Genomic DNA, 24802 nt, shown 5'->3' with positions numbered 1-24802 from the left:
CCACACTACACAACATCTTGTTTCTGCATGCCAGCAGCCTGATACAGAAAACTAGCATTCTCTGGACATTACATCAAAAACTGAACTCAAAGCTGTAATTTGATTGTTACCCCATTTCCCTCTTGGAAGTATTTGTTAAAATTTATCCCTGTCAAAATTTATCCTGCCAAATCCGTGACATGAGATAGAAAGTTTGCTCTAGTATTCATAGGTATCATAAAACAAACAAGGTATCAATACAATTTTACAACAGAATTTAACAAAGCTGCACATCAGAGAGTGGATGCATCCTTTAATGCAGTGACAGTGCTCAGGGGTAAGGATATGCAGTGACAGCAGTGCAGTGACAGAGAGGCAAGTGCAGTCAGAGTTACAAAGTATACCATAATTAACTTCTCAAAACCCAATGTACAATCAACATCAAAAATACATTATTATTTACTCTGTTGTCTAACAGCCATTCTACTTTCCCTCATAATTTGCAGTATTTAAACAGGCCTTACTGGCACTGTGACAATTGCACCACAATATTCAAGAAATCAAACATACCACATAGATACCAAATCATACTATTCCCAGTAATACATGAAGCAAATGCAAATATCTCTCACAGGTTAAGCAGTTGTTATGTAATATCAGAGTTAAGAGCACTCCTAAGAAACAACCGTGCAGTGTAAAATGTATTATCCAAGTTTGACAAGGAGAAGAATTACATAACTGTTGTGGAATTGATTTTTTTTTAGAAAATAATATACATTTCCTTATTTACGCTTCAGTCCATACCAGCACAGATTCTCCCCGATATCTGGTCAGGAGTTACATTAATCAATAATCCTAACCTGCAATTCCCCAGAGCACCAAATTAAGACGAGGGGACTCTGTGAATGCAGCGCACTGCCGAACTGTACAATGAGGGTTTTAGCTTATGATCCATGATGCAGCAAGTGTTCAGACACCATTGGGACACTGGACAAGTTGAAAATCAAATAGGAACTTAATACTGACTGTGCAAAGGGTCTGATGCTGAGGGATCAATGCAGCAAAGGTATAACCACAAAAAATAGTATTGAACTACATTCAACTTTTGTTCTTCATCTAACCAGAAGAGAAATTCAATTCTTTGAGGTTGAACTTTCCTGCCCACTTCTCCTATCTCTCCATTCCTTGAGACGTCAAAACTCTCTGCCTACCTCAGCCTTAGACGTGCTCATCATTGGGACAGAGGATTCCTAAATGCAGTACACTGTGATTGAAGTAATTTCTCCTCATTACAGTTCATAATGATCAGCCCCTTCTCCTGAGACTGCGCCTCCACGTTTTAAAGTCTCTGGGCAGTTGAAGACAGTTTTGCTTCTTCACAAAATGCATACGTTGGGACTTGCAAGCTTTGTTATCTTCACCCCAGACACTATCAGTTATTAATTCACACATTTCTAATGGACAAGACGGCACTCTGCAACAGTTCAGAATCTGATAAAGTCCAATCAATCAGCCCCTTCCAACTCCATTTTGAGTTAGCCCCTAGCTCTTTACCTACCTCCCCTAAACCTTTGGTTTCCTTCTTTGTTCATTAGTGGAGTCTGTCTCCAGCAAGGCCAGCATTTATTGCCAATCCCTAATTGCCCAGAGAGCAGTTAAGAGTCAACCACATTGCTGTGGATCTGGAGTCGCATGTAGGCCAGACCCAGGTAAGGATGGCAGTTTCCTTCCCTAAAGAGCATTAGTGAACCAGATGGGCTTTTCTCAATTGACAACAGATTCATGGTCACCATTAGAAATTTAACTCCAGATTGTTTTTAACTGAATTCAAATTTCACCATCTACCATGGTGGGATTCAAACCCGGCTCTTCAGAACATTATCTGGGTTCTGGGTTAACACTCTAGCGGTAATACCACTAGGACATCACCTCCCCCAAAAATACTGCATTGTCCTTAATAGGCTTTGTATGGAAAGTAATCAATTGGAAAATATGGATGATTTGTTGAGGTGGTTAATGGATGAAAAGATACCATGGGTGATGGGGGAAAAAATTACTTCAATTGTGTGTAAGAGCATTTTTGGACATTAAAAACAAGTCTAACCATCAGGGTTCAAGTCCCATTTGCCACAGACTCTGAGACGTTGGTTAAAAAGAATTTTCAAAATTGGAAGTATGAAAGTCAAATACTGAGCATGAGTCATAGATATTTGACTGATGTGTCTGCACAACAGGATGAAGCAGAGTTTGAAAAAGTAACTTATTACCAATCCACTCATATATACCCCCCTCCCCCACATTGTTTACTTTCTTTGTCCCATCTTCCTGATGCCATGGATGCCACCAATCTGCTTGTATCCCACTGGAATTGTCATTCTTCATTTATGTGCGAGCTTGAACAGTGTTGACAGGCCGTTCAATGGAGGAATATGAGGCAGGAGGTATGGGGGAGGAGAAGAAAACTGGGGTGGGGGGGGGGGGGAGAGAAGAGGGAAAGTAGGTAAGAGGAAGGAGTCTGGAGCGGTGCACGGTCCTGACTCCATGAAGAGTCAACGTGCAGTTTTCCACCAACTCAACAATAATTAGGGACCACGCTTTGGCCAATGCTTCTCTCTTCTTCAGCTGGCAACTGTTGAAAATTTCTCCGCTGTTGATGTCCTTTAATGCCATGACAACAAGGAGTCAAGTCACTGACCTGCCTGGTTCATGGGGCCTGTTATTTACTCACTGAGTCAACACGGAATAGCAAGTAATAGAAGCAAAATATTGCAGATGGCGGAATTCTGAAACAAAGACAAAGTGCTGGAGAAACTTGGCAGGTCTGTCAGCAGCCGTGGTGAGAGAAACAGAGTTAATGTTTCAAATCAAGTGAGACTTTTCTCCACAACTGAGAGAGATTGGAAAGTAGTGTTTTTCACACTTTTGACAGAGGTGGAGGGCAACAGATGGTGTGGAGGCCTAGTGTGAAAGACAAAGGGGTTAGTAGTTGAGGATAAAAAGAGAAATAAAAATGTGAAACAAGTATAAATTTAAAGTTGTGAAAGAAGCAAATGGGTTCTCTGAGAGCAAACTAAATGAGACACAAAGGACAAAAACAATACAAGGTCGTGCGGTGGAGTGGAGAATTTAAGAAAAATGGAGAACAGACATCATGAAGTCAGGTTCTGAAGTTGTAGAATACAATATTGAGTCCTAGAGGCTGTCAAATGTCTAAGCAGAAAATGAGGTGTTGCTCTTGGATCATGATTTAATGCCTCATTGAAAAATCTCAGCAGGCCCAGGTCAGAAATGTAGCATGAGAACAAGAGGGTGTGTTGAAATGGAAAATAACATTCTATTAAGATCGATGAGAAGGGACAAGCGAAGGAACGAACAAACAGTTGGACAGCTGACGATTATGGCATTCATCTGCGACTATTACCTTAGATTTCTGTATGAAAATAAGCAGAACAAGGTTGAAAACTGATGTTTGCAATACTTGTAGGCAAATGGTTACTTTTCTAGAATGGGAACCTGCAGGAATGGGGGAGTCCCTACTGAACATTCCTAGACATACTCCATCAGATGTCATAGTTTCTTATCTCACCATCTAAAATGTTGGGGAGGAATGGCTCAGCAGTCATGGCAGCCACATAGACAGTTCAACAGTTGGCCGTGCGTTATTTGGTTAGAAGTAGAGCATCCACAACAATGAGGGCAGGGAAAGCCTGGGGACTATGGGGGGGGGGGGGGGGGGGGGGGGGAAGAGAGGGGATTGAAGTCATGGTGATAAGATTGAGTGGCACAGGTCAGGGGCATACAGGGGAGCTACCTGGGTTACTTTACAGCTCTCTGCCTCCCCAGCTCAGGGAAAATTTGTTGGCGGCCATCTGTAAAATTATACATCACATTCATGGTAAGGGATGATCCACATTCCATTGTCAAATAATTTGCCAATACTGCTGTCCAGACTCTCACATGGAAAATGATCATTGGAGGTGCAACAATTGGTGCATACAGAAGTAGGCTAGAAGGGAGGATGGGAAAATACATCTCAGGCCTCAGCACACTAAAGAAGCGTGCTTTAGTTTTAAACTTTTACTAGTTACTTTATCTATTATTAAACTTGAGCACTGCACAGTTTCCTTTGTTTCGGAGTTTGACATCTTGAAGTTCAGGTGCAGTTGGTGGCTTCATTGTGGATATGGTTAACATTTTGTGGCAAACATTCTATTTTGAGTCGCATCCCCCATTTCCTGAAAGAAAATACTTCAACACAGCCAAGAAAACTGAATAAATCTCACTGCAAAACTCACATATCACCGGCAAGTCAAACCTGTCAGCTTACCCTGTCGAAGTGGTTAAAGGAGGCCCTGAACTCATTCATCTGCTCCTGACTGATGCCCTTTGCATCTCTGGTGAGGACTTGGTTCTCAATTTCATTGATTGTCCTGGCAATGGTGGTGAGCAGCTGTTCCCAGCCCACTCTGATATGCTGCAACAAAGGGAAGGAAGTCAATGAATTAAGCGCACTTGTCTAATGCATTCTCCTTGGCTTCACAGGCACTTCAATTTGTTCTTTCTAAAGGCTATTCTCATAGTGACCCTGAGCAGGTCTGTACCTGACAAGATTAAAAATAAGCTTGAGAAAGGAACAAGCTTGAGAAAGCAGTCTGGTTCAGGTGCCACTAATGCTCGATCATCAGCTTTCCCACATGCTAACACAGTGACAAAGAGAGCAAGGAAGTTCCTCACGCCTGGAGATGAACTGAAAGCTAAAAAAAAAAATGGATTTTTAACAGCTGCAAGACCAACTTTGCTTGTTTTGGAAATCAGATGACAAAATCTGTTAGAAAGTAAACAGTTCAATGATTATATTGACATGATTGCAAATTTCATTTCAAGAGTTAATAACACTTCAAAAGTTGGCACAGCTTCCCTTAACAGTGGAGCAAACAATATTGCAGTAATCAAAGCAGATGAAAGGAAATTTATTACTCCTAAACCTGCAAAAATGGTCATAATTAGACCGTCACTGTTGTACAAAACTTAGGTAGGGTGAGGAAGACTAGGATGAGAAAATGACCACAGTTCATTTTCCAAACTCACCACTGGTCATGCATTTAAAATACACTAGTGAAAATATTATAGTGATTTCTCAGGAAAATACCTATTAATATTCAAGCTTTGTTTAAAGAAAAACACAATTTACCCATGGTTTTCAAGACTGTGTGGGGTGCCCAAAATCAAAGTTATGCTGCTCATCTCAAAGAAATATTGGTGAATCATTTTAAAAATATGCCTGACAATTTTTACTGAAAAAAGGCTGTTTGAAGGAGAAAGGACAAAAAATTATTAAATAAAGACCCATTGAAAAAGACACAGGACACCAAAACAAATATGGTATCGTCAGATTAATCACAAGTCTCTGTGCTGTGAAGGTGCTGCATTATGAATGGTTACAGTTCCATAAATTCTACAGTTGTTAGGCACTTTACTTACACTAAAAATGCTGTAATTAAATGATTACTGGTCCTCATGTGTTGGCGTTTACAAAATGCTGTATTTTGAGAGTGAGGAATAGCTCACTGTATATAAGTTCCAGTCTGGAAGCCATCCTCATTTGGAGATTGACGGGTTTCAGGTTGTGATTCTAAGACACACAATTCATATCTATGAACTGAATCAAGGTAAAGGCATACAGGAATGAGAAAGAAAGGGCAAGAATGAAAACAAGATCACGGAGACAGCAGACCAGTTGAGACACAGTAATGTTAAACAGCTTTAAACAATGCCATCATCAAAGCAGCAGGAGCAGCTGCAGCAACACCGCAGGATGACTTCGGCAATTGACCTTTTAAGGGCAAACTACATGTGTCCGCATTAAACAGGATGTACAGACAAGTGCAAACCAGAAAAGCACTGGAAGGAGAAGAGCTGCTTACCTCCATTGTGTAGTTGGTGTGCTTGTTGTCAAAGATTAGTGCCTCTTGGATGAGCTGATGGTCTCCTTCAAGCTGATCGATCTTTGGTTTGTAGTTGACAATGCTTTTCTCATACTGTCGGAGGTGGTTCAGCTGATCCTCCAATGTGCCATGCATCTCAATGGAGATGCGACCAATCTCCTAGAAAAGTGAATGGACAGAGGCGATGGGGTGAATATCTCTGCTGCCTTTTGTGGATACCAGCTGTACAACAGGTAGAACCACACCAAACTTGAAAATGCTTGAATAGTAAGAATACTTTTCTCAATCATACAATGTCTTCAATCAATGTAGGTGCATTTGTTACATAACCTGATCAATTGAACAGCCAAGTTTTAGGAGAATGTAAAACTCCATGATAGAGAAAGCAACATTTAGCTCTGATCAAAACCACACCACGGACTTTTGAGTCTGCCAAATAATAAATAATCTAAACTGACACTTCACTGCAGTAATGAGGGATTCCTGCATTGTAGGAATGAGCATCTTTCATATGCGATGTCAAACCAAGAGCCAATCTCCCCCTGTTGGTGCATGTAAAACATTGAACTGCTCTATTGACTAAGAGCAGTGATGTTTTGTTCAGTATCCAGGTCAATGCTACTCTCTAAAACCCACACCACAAAAACAGACCATCTAGACATTAACTCATTACTTTTTCTGGAACCTCACAGTGTGGGTGCTTGCTGCTGCTTTCCCTACATTACACCAGTGGCTAGATTTCAAAGTGAGAAAATACAATACTGGCAGTCAAACACTTTGCCAAGTTCTGAAAGATTTCATATAAATTCAATTCCCTTGCTTTCTTTCAAATTGCTGTCACAGTGCCTAACGCTGTGTCTGTAACAGCACTATCACCGATAATACAGCTAAGTCAATGCCTGTAACAGCACAGTCACCAATAATATAGCTAACGCAGTGCCTGTAACAGCACCAACACCAAGAATACAGCTAACAGTGCCTGTAACAGCGCCCTCACCAAGAATACAGCTAACCGTGCTTGTAACAGCACCCTCACCAAGAATACAGCTAACAGTGCCTTTAACAGCACCATCACTGATAATATAGCTAACACAGAGCCTGTAACAGCACCACCACCGATAAAACAGCTAACTCAGTGCCTGTAACAGCACCCTCACCAATTATGCAGTCTTGCAACCAGCTTCGTAATGTCTTTGAGATATTACCTCCATCTTAGTCTGAATCCAAGGACCAATAACATTGGCTTGTGTTGCAAATTGTTTCCGCAGTCTCTCATTGGATTGCTGACGAGCATTTTCCTCCATCAGAGCATGGTCCCTCTGAGGCACCAAGTGTCGAACCTGAAAACAAGGTATTATCATATAAATCACTCAACACTGCATCTATTCCTTTAAAAGGGACAAAAGCCCAAACAGGAGTAACTTTCTCCCTTTATATCTACAGGTATTTTACACTGGCTGGGATACCTGGTGGTACAACACTATTCCTTCACCTTGAATCCAGCTCAGAATAATTTTTAAAAATTATTATTCATTGAGGGAGGTGGGTGTTACTGGCTTGGCGAACATTTTTATTGTCCTTCCCAAATTGCCCTGGAGAAGGGAGTTAGTGAGCTGCCTTCTTGAACCACTGATGGATTGGTAAACCCCACAGTGATATTCAGAAGAATTTGGCTCAGTGACTTGGAGGGGACCTTGAAGGTGCTGGTGTTTGCTTGCATCTGCTGTCCTTGTCCTTCTGGCAATAGAGGCTGCAAGTTTGAAAGGTGCCTTGAGGAGTTGTTACAGAGCACCTTGTAGATGGTGCACACTGCTACCACTATGTATGTGTGAAGAAGAGACTTGATGTTGAAAATAGTGCATATGCTGCTAATGAAGTGGGCTGCACTGTCCATGATGATATCAGGTGTTGTTGGGACTGCAGTGACTCAGGTAAGTGGGCCGTATTCAATCACACACCTGACTTGTAACTTGAAATTGGTGGACAGACACTGGGGAGACAGGAAGCAAGTTCCTTACCACAGAATTCCTAACTTCCCCCAAAGCTAGTATTTTCATGGCTAGCCCAGTTCATTTTTGGTCAACAGTAACTCTCAGGATGTTAATAATGGGGGGAATTTCAATGATGGGAAAGCCACTGAACATGTATCTGCTGTTCATCCCATCTAGAGGTTGTGGATTTGAAAAGTATTGTCGAAGAAGGAGCCTTGGTGAGTTCATAGAATCCATTTGGCCCAACATGCTCACACTGACCCTCTGAAGAGTATCTCACCCAGAACCATTCCCCTACTCTATTAGTCTAAATTTCCCCTGATTAATGCCTCTAGTCTGTACAACCCTGAACACATATGGGCAGCTTAGCATGGCCAATTCACCTAACCTGCACATCTTTGGACTGTGGGAGGAAACCAGAGCACCTGGAAGCTAGTCAGACACACAGTCAGTCCCCCAAGGCTGGAAAGGAACCCAGTTTCCCTGGCACTGTGAGGCAGCATTCTCGCAGTGTTTCCTGTGGATCATTTATGGAGGGAGCGGATGTTGAAGATATTGGACTGGGGTAGGTGGGGGACGGGTAAGATGATGGTGGTGGTGTGGGCGGCAATCAAGCGATCTGTTTTGTCCGAGATGATGTCCTTACCAGCAACTTAAATCCCATTCAAATAAATAGTGACAAGTTAATCGGAGGTGGAATACAGACTGGAAACTTTAGTACAGCGTGTTAGGGTCTTGGCTACTGGCTGTTTCATTTGGAGACATGCAATGCAGCAATCAGCTCCTTTTAGAAGATTACAAAAGAACAAAGGAATGCACACTCAGCTGGAAACAATCTCACCAACATTTTGTTTCCTCAGAGATTAAATTCCAAAAAGAAAAGTTTGACATAGAGCCAAAATTCAAATGAAAACCACACTGGGATACACACAGTGTCTTTTATTCCATATATGATGTATTATAGCCATTTTCTGTTAAGAATGATTTCACCCACAGGTAGGAGAGACGGAAAGCCAAGATGTCTTGAATGACGATTTTGGGTTTGTATCAAAGCATATTTTGGAAGAAAGCTGGACACACATGGCGACAAATCAAATTATGCAACAGGATCAACAGTTAAGGCCAACAAAAGCAGCTCCATTATGTGCTCAAATTATGATTGGGTGAGACATTGGATACTAACATACTCAAATGTGGCTGTGATAACTAGTCAGTTATTCAAGTACATGTTTGATTGTTCGAACTTGGTTATCGCTGAATGAAGAGAGATTGTTGAAGCTTTTCATCTTGCAATCTTCAGGGCAATTTACGGCATTCTCATTTTAAGGGGAAAAGATTGATGCTCTATGACAGAAGAATGCTCATTGTTCTTTGGCACATGGACTCTGAGTGGTAGAGGCTTTGCCATGGAGAATGCTCCAGTTAGTGATGATTAACAGTTAACTGCCAGGCTTTGTTTAAATTCTAAACCAGGCAGGTTGGCTGACAGGCAAAGGCACTGCCTTGAGAAATGAGCCAGTAAATGGCTGCCACTTATTTTGTTGAGTTAACGGGTGCAGGGTGTGTGCATGTTCTTGGTCTGCAAAGAACAGGGTCCAGTGTGTGTAAGCTTCCAGTACACACAAATGTGTCACACTGTAAGCCTGCATTGGTTGTCAGAGTAATTTTTTCGCACACTCAGTTTTATCTTTAAATATTGTACAGTTGCAGAATCTCAAATAATGTTTGACACTGTGTTGTGAGTTTACAAGTATAGTTGGGCCAGTACTTTGTCTGTTATTGACAGCCACAAAATATTGTCAACTCAACAATTTAAGTGACAGTCACTCACTGGCTCATTTTACAGGGCAATTTCTTAACCTATTAGGGCCAACATACTCGGTTTAAGTTTAAACAAAGCCTAGAACTTAACTGTTAATTCATAATCACTGGTGTATTTTCCATGGTTACAGCTAAACTAGAAACCACTTGGCAATTAATATGCATTCTCTTCTCAGTATCAATATTGATTTTCCCTTCAATTTGTATTCTTATGAACTGTCTTGATGAGTACAAGACAGCAACACTTAAGTCACGTATTGGTGCAAAATGAACTTAGATAGTGAGTGACATCTCACTGATGGTGTTTTAAAACAAAACGCAGCTGCCCTTTTTGTTCCCCCCCCCCCCAAGTACAACCAAAACATTTAGGAATTGTCCTCACCTTTTCCCATTTGTTGTTAATGTCTTGTGGGGCGATTGTTGTGTAAGGATTGGTACCGGCCATGTTGACGTGGTAGGTTTGGACTATCTTGGATACCTCATTGTGAATGCCCAGGATAGCCTGGCGCTCGCGGTCTGCCTCGGGCAGGGTGGCTTTAAATTGCTCGTGAGCAGTTATCAATCCCTATAGATCAGAGTACAGATGAGGAACAAAACATTAGTCACAGAGAGTCCGGAGTATCATGAAAATGCGCTATGTGGAATTCATTTGGATCTCAGTGTGACATACTAATCTTCTAAAAAGGACATTGCACTGAAACAAAGACACTGACTCAAAACAAGTACTCAAATGCATTTGTGTAACCACATTCCAGAGACCCCAAAGACAATGGCACACCTGGGGGTGAGAACAGCTCCTGACTGTCTCATCAGGGTAGAGGATGGATCATTTAGGGGTTAATTTGTTGAACATTAAATATTAACCACCTCAGCTTTCACGAGTGAGAGAACGTTGGGCCAGACATGAGCTTTTGGAGTACACAACCAACTCAGAGTTGTGATGTAATCTTTTGGTGGACGTTTTAATTTGGATTTTGACAGAAACTACAAAGTAATACCATTTATAATCTCTAAACCCGGTCTTCGAGACAGAAAAGCATATCTATCACTCTACAGCAGACAAAGCTCGGAGGGAAAGCCATTGGAGTTTGACAACAATAAGTGGGATAACCAGTACAGAACCAGTGGGTTTAACGTGAACTGGAGTTCTATTTTCAGATATGCGAGATCAATTTGGACCAGTTCTGACACTTCCAAGTTTTACTCTCAGGCACAACTTCAAACCAACTACTTCAGCTGGTGAAACAGTGACTGTGGATATAATCCATAAATTTTCCTTTCTCTTTGTAAGTGTGCATTCTTAACTTGCTGAGTTTAACCTTATATATTCTTAAGGTTATATGAATATTCTATAAGGCTGTACTTTTCCTCATGCATTAATATTTACTTATCCACGCTACTTAACTCTGTGATCTGCCTGTATTGCTCGCAAGACAGAGCTTTTCACTGTGCCTCAGTACATGAGACAATAAATTAAATTCAATTCAATTCAATTTGGGATTTGAGTATGTGCTTGCTAGTGAGAAGACAGACATACTTGTAAATCCTTAACTTTTTAAATGTTTTACTGTGGGGTTTGGCACAACTAACCGTCATGTTGCTCAAGTCAAAATTACCTATCTGGCTTAGTTCTTCACTGAAGACAGACAAAGTACAAACTGAATTGGCAATATCCCTGTTCATTTGGTCATAACAATAGATTAATTATCATAAAATGGCTTTAGGAAAGGAATCACCTGTTTTCCCAGGAACATTATCTGAACAGGAATCAATGGAAACTTATCACTTCGCCACCTCTGACATTATATTTGCTTACATATTTTGGACTCCATAGAGTCACGCAGCATGGAAACAAACCCTTTGGTTCAATTCGTCAATGCTGACCAAGTTTCCCAAACTAAAATAGTCCCATTTGCCTGCATTTGGCCCATTTCTATCTCAACCTTTCCTATTCATGTCCTTGTCTAAATGCCCTTTAAATGTTGTAACTGTACCAGCATCCACTACTTCCTCTGGCAGTTCATTCCACATAGGAACCACCCTGTGTGCAAAAAAACTTGCCCCTCAGGTCCCTTTTAAATCTTTTCCCTCTCGCTTTAAAATTACGTTCTCTAGTTTTGAACTCTCCAGCCCTAGTGAAAAGACCTTTGCTATTCACTTATCAATACTCTTTATGATTTTATAAACTTAGACATGGTCATCCGTCAACCTCCTATGCTGCAGTGAAAAGATCTTTTCCAGTCTCTCCTTAAAATTCAAATCCTCCAGCCCTTGCAACATCTTGGTAAATCTTTTCTGCACCCTCTTCAATTTAATAATATCCCTCCTTTAGCAGGGCAAGCAGAGCTGTACACAGTACTCCAAAAGTGGTCTCACCAATTGCAGCATGATGTCCCAATTCCTGAACACATTGGTCTGAGCAATGAAGGCAAACGTGCTAAACACCTTCTTTATTCCCCTGTCTATCTGTGATGCAACTTTCAGTGAACTACGTGCCTGAACCCCTAGGTCTCTCTTTTCTACAACACTCCCCAGGGCCCTACCAGAAACTGTGCAAGTCCTACTCTTGCTGTTCTTCCCAAGATGCAACACACCACATTTACTAAATTGAATTCCACCTGCCAATCCTTGGTCCAGTTGATCAAGAACCCTTTCTAATTTTTGGTAACCTTCATCACTGTCCATACAGATGTCAATATCAGACAGGAACCTCAAACCAAGCAGCACATTTGGTAGCCCTCAGTAAACCCACATTTATTTGGAGTATTCAGGGACCAGAACTTGGCAAATTCTTGCCTTCAGCTAGTAACAAAATTAAAACCTTCTACATCATCCATCAAATTTGAAACAATGTAAAATGTCATCTTACCCAGATTGGATACTTGAACTGACTATGCTACCTCGGCACCTCTCCAAGGCTAACTCAACACAGACATGAAAATATTAAAGAGTACAGTAAAGAGGGCAACTGAATAAACCAATGCAGTTATGATAAACTCATCACTGGCTCATTACAGTTGAATACCTAGCGACTCTAGTTATAAAAGTTTAAAAATAATAAATTATAATTAAAGAAGATGAGCCATGGTAACTACAAAAGCATCAATTTATATCTGTATCATGGGCCAGAATGCTGATGAATAAACTAGCAGGACTCCTACTCCTCATCACTATGAAGTGATGCTTGGTGAAACATGTCTATGTTAGATTGCCAGGTGAACACAATAGAATCTTACCTTCCTATACAGCCTAGCTCCATCATGTCTAATGAGCCTGTATGCTCTCATTACTTATGTGTAACCTAAGCAACAGTGTAGCAATGGTACCAGAGAACTACTGAAGACTGTGTAACAATACCCAGTAAGAATAGATTGTTGCAGCATGGGAGATAATAACAGATATTAGTCAATAAGACATTATTTGAAATCGGAATTCACCAGTAGGGTAGTTAATATTTTAAATAAAGGCACTAATTACAGATTTTATTCAATTTTAAATTGTCCATCTCAAACTGACATTAAATTCTGAATGGGGAATTAAAATCAATCCTGCCAATAAAGATAGAGAGAACACTAGAGCTTTAGCCAAAGCTTTTAAATAGAAATCAACAGGGCATCTTACTGACTGCATTCCAAATGGGTAAACAATAAGGGAGAGGGGGGAAAGAGAGAGAGCTCAGATCCAGGTATAGGAGATACTTCTGGCTTTCTACCAATGAAATTAGATCATATTATATAATGTCATTGAGGTCAGGGTGAATATCTGAAGTTTTAAAGATATACAGCCTGGAGATGTAAATGTTGGACAGCATGGTGATGCTATGGCTTAAGAAGTAATTTTGTTCTTTTCTAAAATAAATAGAGGTTTTAAGACAGATGTGCCAGTAAACAGCTTGAGAGGCCTTGGGCTTTTTTTTAATTTAAAAAAAAAACTTGGAACAATAGAAGCAGCCTGAATGAGTGTGGCCAGCTCTCTCAGACCAGGATTTCGAGGTTTTTTTTTAATTTTTAGATTCAGCGGAAGCTGGAGTTTTGAAGAAGTGGAAGCTATCTTTTCCCTCTATCAGTTACAACTAGAAGCTGAGACTTCTCTTCCTATTGTGGACCTTGCAGGTAAGAAAATCGGATTTCTGAATTTGTCTTCTTTCCCCAAGGGGTGTGTTTATGGGATGCTACTATATTAGGATGGTTATTTACCAATTGTTACTGCATCTATTATTCTGTTAAGCTTTCCAACAGAGTTGTTATTTTAAGTTCTTGTTTTGTTTTGTTGCATTTTAACTAGAGCGTTGAATAAATGGGGTTTTGCTTATGTCTGGTAGTTTGACCCGTCAAATTGCATCTCAAACACAGCATATTACATTTGCCTTTAAAAGAAGAAAATGTTAGGGTCATGACTACCTTCTTAAAACACATTGAGGGAGTCTGGTCTGGTCCATAACACAGAAAATCTAATGAAATTAGATAATTTCCTACATTCCCTGTAATTGTTTTCTGCTTCTGTGCAGATTACATGTGACATTGGCTCCCAGAACTGGAAGTGAACACACCAGCCAATCAGTGTCTGTGTGCGTGCATGTTGAGAGGCTGCGCAGCATAGAGGGAATGTTGATCACATCGGAGTTTATTTAAAATCAACAATGGAGAAATTAACTGATGAGTCAAGACGCAAAGGTCAGGTAACAACCCACAATGGAAGGGAAGGGAATGGGAGACAAATCAGGAGATGGTGATTGTTTTATACCCAACTTGAGTTATAAAAACATGGAGATTGGAAGCTAGAGACTGGAGAGAAATCAGGATTTCCTGATGTTGTGAGCTCCTGGCAATACAATGACAGCTCGAACAACGTTGGTAGTGAAAAAACAGAGAAGGGAAAGCAAAAAAGCAGGACTTTTGAGCACGCAGTTGGATGTATAGGAACAGTCGAAGAGGTGGGGGAAAGGGGTGTGGGGATGACAAAAGAGAGAGAGGGGGAGAGAAAACAAACAAATTGTTCTACCATGAGTTGACACTTAAAATTGCTACAATATAACTGCCAAAAAACACTCTCCAGTGCATCCACAGTGCTCACAGCACTTTCTCCAAACATTTACCCATTTGTTTATATTTCAACTGACTTGAGAAATTTTGGGGTAATAGATTAGATTAGATTAGATTAGATTAGATTACTTACAGTGTGGAAACAGGCCCTTCGGCCCAACAAGTCCACACTGACCCGCCGAAGCGCAACCCACCCATACCCCTTACCTAACACTACGGGCAATTTAGCATGGCCAATTCACCTGACCTGCACATCTTTGGACTGTGGGAGGAAACCGGAGCACCCGGAGGAAACCCACGCAGACACGGGGAGAACGTGCAAACTCCACACAGAGAGTCGCCTAAGGCGGGAATTGAACCCGGGTCTCTGGCGCTGTGAGGCAGCAGTGCTAACCACTGTGCCACCGTGCCGCCCCTGGGTGTGCTCACAGCAGAGTTAGTGTCAGCACATCAGACTGCTAATCCTTTTCAGGAATGCGAGAAAATACCTCAATGCTAAATGTGTGCACCCCTCTTCACACAAGAACATACAAACATATGACGCAACATGCTTTCATGAAAGAAATTACAACTACTTTTTGGAGCAAAAGCTGGCTTTGAAGTAATAGGGATAGAATGCAATTTAACACTTTGTTGAAACAGAGCAGAAAGACAAGGTCATGGTTAGTATGTCTTAACTGGAAGACTCTTTCTCTAGCAATGCAGCACCCCATTACCACTGCAGTTGAGAGTCAACCTAAAGTATATGCTCAAATTCTCAACTAATACTGAATCTCAGCCTTTACTTCAAAAGGGGATGCATTACCAACAGCCCAGCGGGATAATAAACACTCAAAAGTATTGAAATAAAATGCAAACTGTTTCCTTAACATGTATGAATTTGTGGGGATTGGAATGCAAATATGTGAAATGTTGTCAGACATTCAAGAGATATTCTGAACACTAGGTTGAAGAGCTAAAATTGGATATGCTGCTCTCAAAAATAAATGAATTGGGGACAGTAGGTTTATAAAATTCTTAAATATTAAAATAAAACATTTTCTGGACATTCAAAGAAAAGTCCACAGCTACTAATCTCTCCAAAAACTCCCATATCATTCAGGATACCATGGTGTAGTCACCAGACTCTGTCCTGGTGAGCAGATGGATAGTTTCCAGGCAAGCGCAATGGTTCACCAACACTTTGAGGATAGCCAACACTATGACTTCACAGAAACTGCAGAATTCCCTGAAAATACTCATTATCTGATTCTCTGTCTGGCTGCATTCCTTGTGAATGGTCTCTGCCAGTCCCACACATACCCTGATGATCCTTTCCTTCAGTGCAGAGTAATTGATTACGTATATAAAAAGGGTACCTGTTTTCTTAGACTAATCAAATGGCCATTCTTCAACTGACAGTCTGGGCAATGAGGTGACAGGGACTGGATGCAGTCCTCACTCAGTACCTATTCACTGGAATGTGGTTCAGATCAGAAACTCTCGCTAATTTTTCCATTCCCAGGCCCAGTTAGTCTGGCTGAGGTCTACTTGCTTAGGAATTGAACCTGGGACTTTGTGGATCTCAGTGGTCATGGTCCACGGTGAACAATACCATTCCTGGCTGAGAATTTGCGGGAGTCTGGCAATTACAAAATCTGTAACTAGACTAATTGAACTAAGCTGGTATTTTACTCGTAAAATAAGAAACTCATCCATCATAAGCTTTCGGTGTGACATAAATATGCAGTACAGTTCTCAGCAACATTTTTTCCCCAGACTTGGCAGGTTAAAAAGGTCGAAGCTTGCTAATTGGAGAGAACAATTCCACAGACGTGTCCAAATATAGTAACTTTTTTTTAAACCAACTGTTATCATTCATATTCTTTCCCTTGAGAAGTACTTAAGGTTATAACACCAACTGCGTTTTCATACAAATTTCATTCCTCCTCTTCAATAGGGAAAACCTATTGTTAGCTATGTTGCCACTGTACTTCATGTGGCAATGATGTTGGACTAATTATCCAGAGTCCTGGACAAACTATTGACAGGCTTTCAAATCCTGCCACTGCAGGTTGCAAATTTGAGATCAGTTAATAAATAAAAAAAAAAATCTGGAAATAAAAAGATGGCAACGGTAAAAGTGAACATGGTTGAAACCCAGTTGGTTTATCAATGCTCTTGAATGATTAGATTAGATTCCCTACAGTATGGAAACATGCCCTTCGGCCCAACAAGTCCACATTGACCCTCCAAAGAATAACCCATCCAGACTGATTCCCCTACATTTACCCTGACTAATGTATTTAAGACTATAGACAATTTAGCACAGCCAATTCACCTGACATGCACATTGTTGGATTGGGAGGAAACCAGAACACACACACACACACACACACACACGGAGAATGTGCAAACTCCATACAGACAGTTGACTGAGGCTGGAATCGAACTCAGGTCCCTGGCACTGTGAGGCAGCAGTGCTAGCCACTGAGCCACCGTACCGCCCCAAATAAAAGGCAGCAAGCCCTCACCCAGTTTGGCCTATATATGACTCCAGTCCCTCACCAACTCTGAACTGCCCTGCAAAGTGGTTTCAGACTTCCAACAATTGGATCAAACCGCTCTGGAAAATGAGGGATCTGCAACACCGATGTGGCACAAATGAATTACACATGCGTCTTTAAAAAAAGTTTAATCTTGAGGATGTGGGTGTCAGTGGAAAGGGCAGCATTTACTATCCACCCTTTGTTGTTCTCAAGTCAATGGTGGAGAGCTGTTGCATTCCATGAGGCAATTGTTCTCCCACTGCACAGAGAGGGAATTCCAGGATTCTGATCCAGTCAGGATGAACAAGCTGTGAAACATGTCCAAGTCAGCATGGTATGGACCTTGAAGGGGAACTTCAAGGTGATGGTGCTCCCTTGTGCATCTTGGTGGTAGAGGTCACAGGTTTGTAACATAGCCAAACAAACTCTACCCACATGCTTACTCTACAACAACAAAGACAGATGGTTTTTGGCTGAGACTTTCCAAATCATTTCACAAAATTATGGGCAATGAACATAAAGGTAAAAGGTAAAAACACACACTAGAACAGCTGTGTTAACTGTACACATCACTACTGTACAGACATTGTCATGCTCAACACAGCATTCAACAAAACGTTAGACACTCCAAAAGCCAAACTGATAAACTGGATTAATTCACATGAAATTCTATTTCAACAAAGGTATTAAATTATTTAACTAGATTAAAAAACACAGAATAAATAGTGTAATTTAGCTCAGTTGACAACATTCTTGTTCATTACCAGAGAGTCCTGTCCTGGAATATATAACCTTGATCGAAGGAATGCTATAAAGTGGAAGATTGCACCTTTCTGATTGGTGCTCTGTTTGGGTGCACAGAAGATTCAAGAACAGTCTCTAATGGGAAGTATTGGCCTAGTGTCCTGGACAATATTCCTCTCTCTGGCGACACCAGTGTAACAGATTAACTGGTTATTTATCTATGTTATCTCTTGTGGGATCATGCTTTGCATAGATCAGCTGCCTACGACATAATAGTGATGCCCTGGGAGATGCAAAATGTACTGTATAAACTCAAGGTGTGCCAGTCATTTCTTAAGAAGATAGTGGCTAGAGGGATTTCAGGCAAAAATGTGCATGTTCTACACATAACTTGTTGATATTTTAAAATCGAGCTATTGAGACACATTAGAGCATACCTCTGGCACAGAAAATTCTTCCTATTGAAGAGGAATATAGTTGCATTGAAGATAGTTCAGAAGAGGTTCATGAGATTGATAGATGAGGAGTTGTTTTATGCAGGAGAGATTGAACAGTTTAGGACTGTACTCTCCAGAGTTTACAAGAATGAGAGGCGATCTAATTGACAAAAGACGCCAAAGGGAACTGACAAAGTAGATGTCAAGTGGATGTTTCCTCCTGTGGGGCCATCTACAATGGCAGGCTAAGGGTGACAAATTTGATTTCAAGATTAGGAGGAATCACTTCTCTCAAAGGGTTGAGAATCTGTGGAACTCACTACCATGGTGTGCATGGATGTCAGGGTATTCAGTAAGTTTAAAGGAGGAAATATATCTTCAATTAGTAAGGGGAAGGAGGGTTATGGAACACAGGCAGGAAATTGGAGTTGAGGGGCTGAGATGAGGTCAACCATAATTACACTGAATGGAGGAGCAGGTTGGTGGGCCTTCTCTGCTCTTAGTTTTAATGTTCTATAGAATCTTCAAGGCTGAGATAGACAGATTTTTGATCAGTCAGAGATTCAAGGATTATTGGGAAAAGGCACGAAAAGTGGAGATGAGGTTTTTCAGATCAGCCATGATCTCACTCAACGTCTGAGCAGTTCAATGGTCTACTTCTGCTCCCATGTTTTATGATCCTCGTGACAATAAAACTGTCATTTTGCCAGCACGTGAATTACTCGGTCACTGGTCAGAGGGTCCTTTGTCAGTTCAATGTGGAATGCAGTGCCTTCCAGCACTGAAGTGATTTGACCGAATTGCATTTCAGTTCCGACAGAATTTGGTTTGTTGCCCTACTGTACCCATTACCTAAAGGAATACCTACTGTGTCAAAGCTCATCATGAAAATGTCAAGGCTGGACTGCATAGGACAGATAAATTTAACAAAATAAATCAGGTGGTGATGAAAGTGATTGACAGACTGATGGGAGAGTGAAAATTGTGACTTGTACTTTATAGCACTGCTTTTGATTGGTCAAATATAACAGTTAAAATCAGCACAGCCGAAGAGGAGATAGACATGGGGACAGTATGATGTATAATAATACAGATTCAGTTGAATAATATGAGAAAATGAGATGTCAGTCATAATGATATGCAGTGGATACAGGTCTCACCCAAGAGAACCGTCAAGCAGGCTTAATGTTTTAGTTTATAAAAATGTTAAGTTTAAATAAACTGAAGGGGGTGGTAGTAAACAAAGCTCTTCAATATTTAAGTGACGCAGATTCCCATTGTCCTGTGCATGTGGGAGTGCCACTTATCATGATTCTCCCTGACGCACAATGTCAGGATGACTCACAGATAGCAACTTGCAAGTCTGTTTTTATTAGTGTTGCATCTGTGCGGCCAAATACAAACTTAAATGTACCACAGTGGATAGTGTCCTGTGTCAGGTGACCTGACAAGCAATGGTTTGTTCCAAAGAGCGAGTCAGTGATATCTTTTGTTGCTTTTTCTGAAACGGAGTGTCTGAAATGGGCGACGATAGCACTGCAAATGGAATGTTGTCATATATTGCAAGAGCATGTAAAATTTGGGATGTTTTTCCATAGTTGTTCAAGACATTGGTGCGACCATATGTCAAGTACTGTTTATAGTTTGATTTCCTTATATAAGAAAAGGACATAATTGCATTAACAGCAAATCAGAGGAGATTCACTCGACTGATACGTGGAATGAAGTGGTTATCTTAGGAGATAAAACTACAAAAATGTTGGAGAACCCCAGCAGGTCTGGTAGCTTCTGTTGAAAGAGAAAAGCAAAGCTAACATTTCGCGGTCTGATGTGACTTCTTCAGCAGTCAGAATTGGGTTCTGAGGAACAGTCTTGTGGACTTAAAATGTCAACACTGTTTCTCTCTCCACAGTTGCTACCATGAGTTTCTCCAGCACTTTGTTTCATTTCAGACTTCCAGCAGCTGCAATATTTTGCTTTTATTTTATTGCTTGTGAGGACAGATTGAATCTGTACTCATTTGAACTTAGAAGAATGAGAGATGAGCTGATCATGCCACATAATATTGAGGGGACTGGACAGGATTGCTGATGAAAGAATGCTTCCCTTTGTAGAAGGGATTAGCAATGAAGGATACAGTTTAAACATGAGAATCTCCTGTGTCAGACTAGTGGAGGGTAGAAAGTTTTGCTTCCCACAGAAGATAGTGCCTCTGTGGAACTTTCTTTCCCAGAGAACAGTGGAAGTAGTCATTTAACTGAGAAGTAGATAGATTCTAGATTAGCAAGGGAGTCAACGGGGGAAATGGGTAACCAGGAAAATGGAGTTGGGGGCACAATCAAATTCAGTTATGATGTTGTTCAATGGCAGAGCCAGCTTGAGGGGCCAAATGGTCTATTCTTGCTCCGAATTTGCGTATTCACATATGTGTTCTTGAATGTTTCATACATACCTGGATTTCCTCAATAGTGTGAACAATAAACGTGTCCTGCAGGTCCTCCATGGCACCTTCCATCCAATTGTTAAAGGGAGCAGCCCTCTTTGCATATTCTAGATACAACTGGTCAATTGTCTCGAGGAGTTTCTCTGTCCTCTGAAAAGGAATGTAAATACATTCATTAAAGTCAAAGGAGGATATTGAGTCCCTTAAGGCAGCTCACTGATATTAAACGGAAGCTTGTTTGATCATTCACCCCTATGGCAATGCTAAATGAGGATTACATGCAGACGTTTTGGCTTTAATACTCAGTATTTGTTAATATTCAAATTATCCATCACCTACAGCTCTGGTCCAATACATCATCTTCTGTCTGGTTTTCAGCGCAGATTTACTGCCAACATTGCATTCTCTGGAACTCTGCACTTGAACACTCTGGTGATTAACTAATCTTGGACATGTTCAAAATCTTTGGCAGCATTTTATATTGTTCATTTCTGTGCAATTTTCAAACTCCCACTTAAATTCTGTTCATGAATACTGAATTCCTCAAAAATGTTGGAGTTAACATCCTCTGACTTACTTATCATTCAACCAATGTTCCCTAATATATTTTCTCTTTTCACCATTTACATCTTTTCAAGTCATAATCCAACTAATTCACTCCCTACAGTAATGTGAGATTATCCAAGGTCCTTCAGCTGACATCCAAATAGATACTCTCAAACACCTTTCCATTCTCAATACCGCTGCCTTGCAAAAGCACGAGCTCTAGATATAGAGCAAAGAAAATGAGGTGCTTCCCATTCTTTAGAAACACATCATCTTCTTATTTGTCTCTTTCTCCAACCTTCAGCAGTTCTGCATTTATTCCTTTTTCATCTATGGAAATTCTTGGTCTTAGTTACTCTTGAGTTCTGAAATGGAATGTTTGAATCCTTCTTGCAGCTGAAGTTGTTCCCCCAATAAGTTATCCAAACAACTGTTTTGCCGCCAATAGTTGTAACTGGAGACAAAGCTTAAGCCAATCCCAAGCTATGAATACTTCCAAATCTATGGACAGTGTCTTTTGATGCTGTTCTTGGATTGATTCAAGAAAAGGAAAGCTCTTTTGCGCAGTCCATTTCTTTGCAATCCTTAGAGTCATCCAGTCATCCAGAAGGAAACACACCCTTTGGTCCAACTTGCCTATGCTGACCAGGCAACTCAATCTAACAGAGTCCCATTTGCCAGCATTTGGCCATATCCCTCTCAACCCTTCCTAATCATACCTCCACCACTTCCTCTGGCAGCTCATTCCATACGCGCACCAACCTCTGTGTGAACAAATTGCCTCTTAGATCCCTTTAAATCTTTCCCCACTCACCTTAAACCTATGCCCTCTAGTTTTGGACTCCTCCCATCTCAGGGAAAAGACCTTGTCTCTTCACCCTATCCATGCCCCTCATGATTTTATAAACCTCTATAAGCTCATCCCTCAGCCTCCAATGTTCAAAGAAACAAAGCCCCAGCCAATTCAGCCTCTCCTTATAGCTCAAACCCTCCAGTCCCAGCAACATTCTTGTGAATGTTTTCTGAACTCACGCAAGTTTAACAAAATCTTTCCTATAGCAGGAGACCAGAGCTGAATGTAGTATTCCACAAGTGGCCTACCAACTTTTTTTTTTTTTTTACAGCCACAACATGGCACCCCAATTCCTGTAATCAATGCACTGACCAATAAAGGCAAGTGTATCAAACACTTTCTTCACTACCCTATTTGCAACTCCACTTTCAATGAACGAGGAACCTGTACCTCTTTGTTCAATAACACTCACCTGGACCTTACCATTAAGTATACAATTACTGCCCTGATTTGCCTTACTAAAGTGCAATACTTCACACTTAACTAAATTAAACTCCGTTTGCCACTCCTCAGCCCATTGATCAAGGTCCTGTTGTACTCAGAGTTAATCATCTTCACTGTCCAACTTTGGTGGCATTCCCTTTCTGAAAGCTTCTTTTTCTTAAGAAACAGTTTTTCTTGTTCTGATCTTGCTCTTTATATTCTCAAAATGCTACATCCCATGTATCGTTCATCCTTCAACAGTTTTATGGTTTCCACAAACAAAATTCCCTTGACAGCAAAAATATCCAGACACAGGCCAGAGCTACTAGGAGATGTCAGCTTGCATGATATGGATGGTTTAATCAACTTCCCTGCAGTTTTCCCAAGACAAAAATGACAAGTTAGAAATGGATGCAACAGGTTAGGAAAAGACAACAGTGCCTTCACCAAAGTCACCATGCAGAGGAACAGATGTGGAGTGTATAGTGATTGCCATGAGGTCAGCCAGGAGGACCTCATACAATAGGAGTTCCCTGATTGCTCCAGGTTAGCAGTCCCAATCAAGGAGCTCTGGCTGACAGATATAAACAGGAGTGTCAGAGATTCTGTTCGCTCAGAGCCAGCTCTGAGGGAGCTGGATCAGTGTCACATACTGTGCATGTGTAAATAAAGGGTGACTTGGTGACGGGATATTGGCCTCTGGGGAGTTATTTCAGAGAGGGCAACCCGCTACTCATACAGATTGGTCAACAGTTCAATCGACATCATTTGATAAAATATCTGAATACTGCATGAATATATAACCTAGCCAGCAATTTAAAATCAATTCTTCCTTCACCTTCACAATTAGGCTTCGTTTCACCACTGTTTGCTTTCATCATGCAGTCTTGCACATATTAACACTCTGTAGCTGAAAACAATCTTGATATCTACCCTAGGTGTCTAAATATAGAGGGCTGTTGTGGTAGTGCCCATATGTTTGGGCCAGGAGGCCCAAGTTCAAGTCCCACCTGCTCCAGAGATGTAATAACATCTTTGAATGTTGATTGAAATCTATCTAGATGTTGAAATAGCATTTAACTGATGTACATGAGCAAAAGTGAGTCTCAGTCACTAAATTTATGCTCCATCCATTTGAGAATTATAGACTAAACCATGAGACAAACACTCAACGTTTTAGTAACTGAGATGTATAAACATGACTAGGTTTACTGGAGCTCTCTAACATATGAGATAGGTAAGTTATGAAGACAAAGCAGATTTCTAAGGAATTTAATAAACACTGCAATTAGCTTTGGAGTCTGGCCAAGTGCAATCACAAGATCCACCACTAATGGGCCGGATTAGAGACTGTCAGCACTGGTCACTACTTAGGTTCCTCCCATGATTAACTCAGCTAAATCCCTCTCAGCTCCAGCATCTTCTGGTTTACTACCACCAGCGTCAACAATGTAAAGAACCCACAGAGCATAATACAAGTGAGCTCTTACCTCCAACCCCAACAATACAGGCTTAGCATTGAAAACATTAAATCATTCCTGTTATGCTAACTTTTGAAAAGTGACTGATTCTTTACAAGTATGGTATGCAGAATAACAGTCCAGGGATGGTTCTAACTGATCAGATTAATAAGCCTTTCCACCATTTCCAAAACCAAAATAGATTTAAGTGCTTGATCGCCGAGTGAATTGATTGTACTCATTTTCACCCTCTGGTGAAATGTTACAGGTGTCGATGGCCATGGTAGTCTGAAAATGCCTGCTCTCAGAAACTAAGGGCAGTGGTGGTATCCCTATCTCTGAGCCAGGAGGCTTGGATTCAAGTCTCATCTGCTCCAGAGGTGAGCCAGGAACAGGTCGATTAGAAAATATTGATAATGTTCCAGGTTACTGCAGGAAAAGCTGGCTGTTGAGCCAAACTTTCATGGTAAATTAATTTGACTCACTGAACTTGAAGCAGTGGTTCCAGACTATGAACAAGGCTTGACTAAAACCAATCACTCCCTTTTTCAGAACTGGAGTAGGCCCTTGAGCCTGTTCTGCCACTGCAT

The 24802-nt window shown here is 40.9% G+C and overlaps 1 protein-coding gene across 6 annotated transcripts in view; it reads right to left on the bottom strand.

Moving 5' to 3' along the window:
• The window catches only part of actn1 (actinin, alpha 1), a 209915-nt gene that overhangs the window by 7928 nt on the left and 177185 nt on the right, over positions 1 to 24802 (bottom strand). For all 6 annotated transcript variants that reach the window (XM_072569172.1, XM_072569174.1, XM_072569176.1 and 3 more), the window contains exons 14-18: positions 20940 to 21080; positions 10119 to 10301; positions 7130 to 7264; positions 5904 to 6083; positions 4307 to 4453 (exon numbers count right to left, since the gene is read on the bottom strand). In XM_072569172.1, coding sequence (XP_072425273.1) covers positions 4307 to 4453; positions 5904 to 6083; positions 7130 to 7264; positions 10119 to 10301; positions 20940 to 21080 — 786 coding nt within the window. The remainder of the gene's footprint in view (positions 1 to 4306; positions 4454 to 5903; positions 6084 to 7129; positions 7265 to 10118; positions 10302 to 20939; positions 21081 to 24802) is intronic.

This window comes from Chiloscyllium punctatum, chromosome 4 (assembly GCF_047496795.1).
Source record: "Chiloscyllium punctatum isolate Juve2018m chromosome 4, sChiPun1.3, whole genome shotgun sequence".
Taxonomy (NCBI): domain Eukaryota; kingdom Metazoa; phylum Chordata; class Chondrichthyes; order Orectolobiformes; family Hemiscylliidae; genus Chiloscyllium; species Chiloscyllium punctatum.
This window is presented reverse-complemented; position numbering and strand designations above follow the sequence as displayed.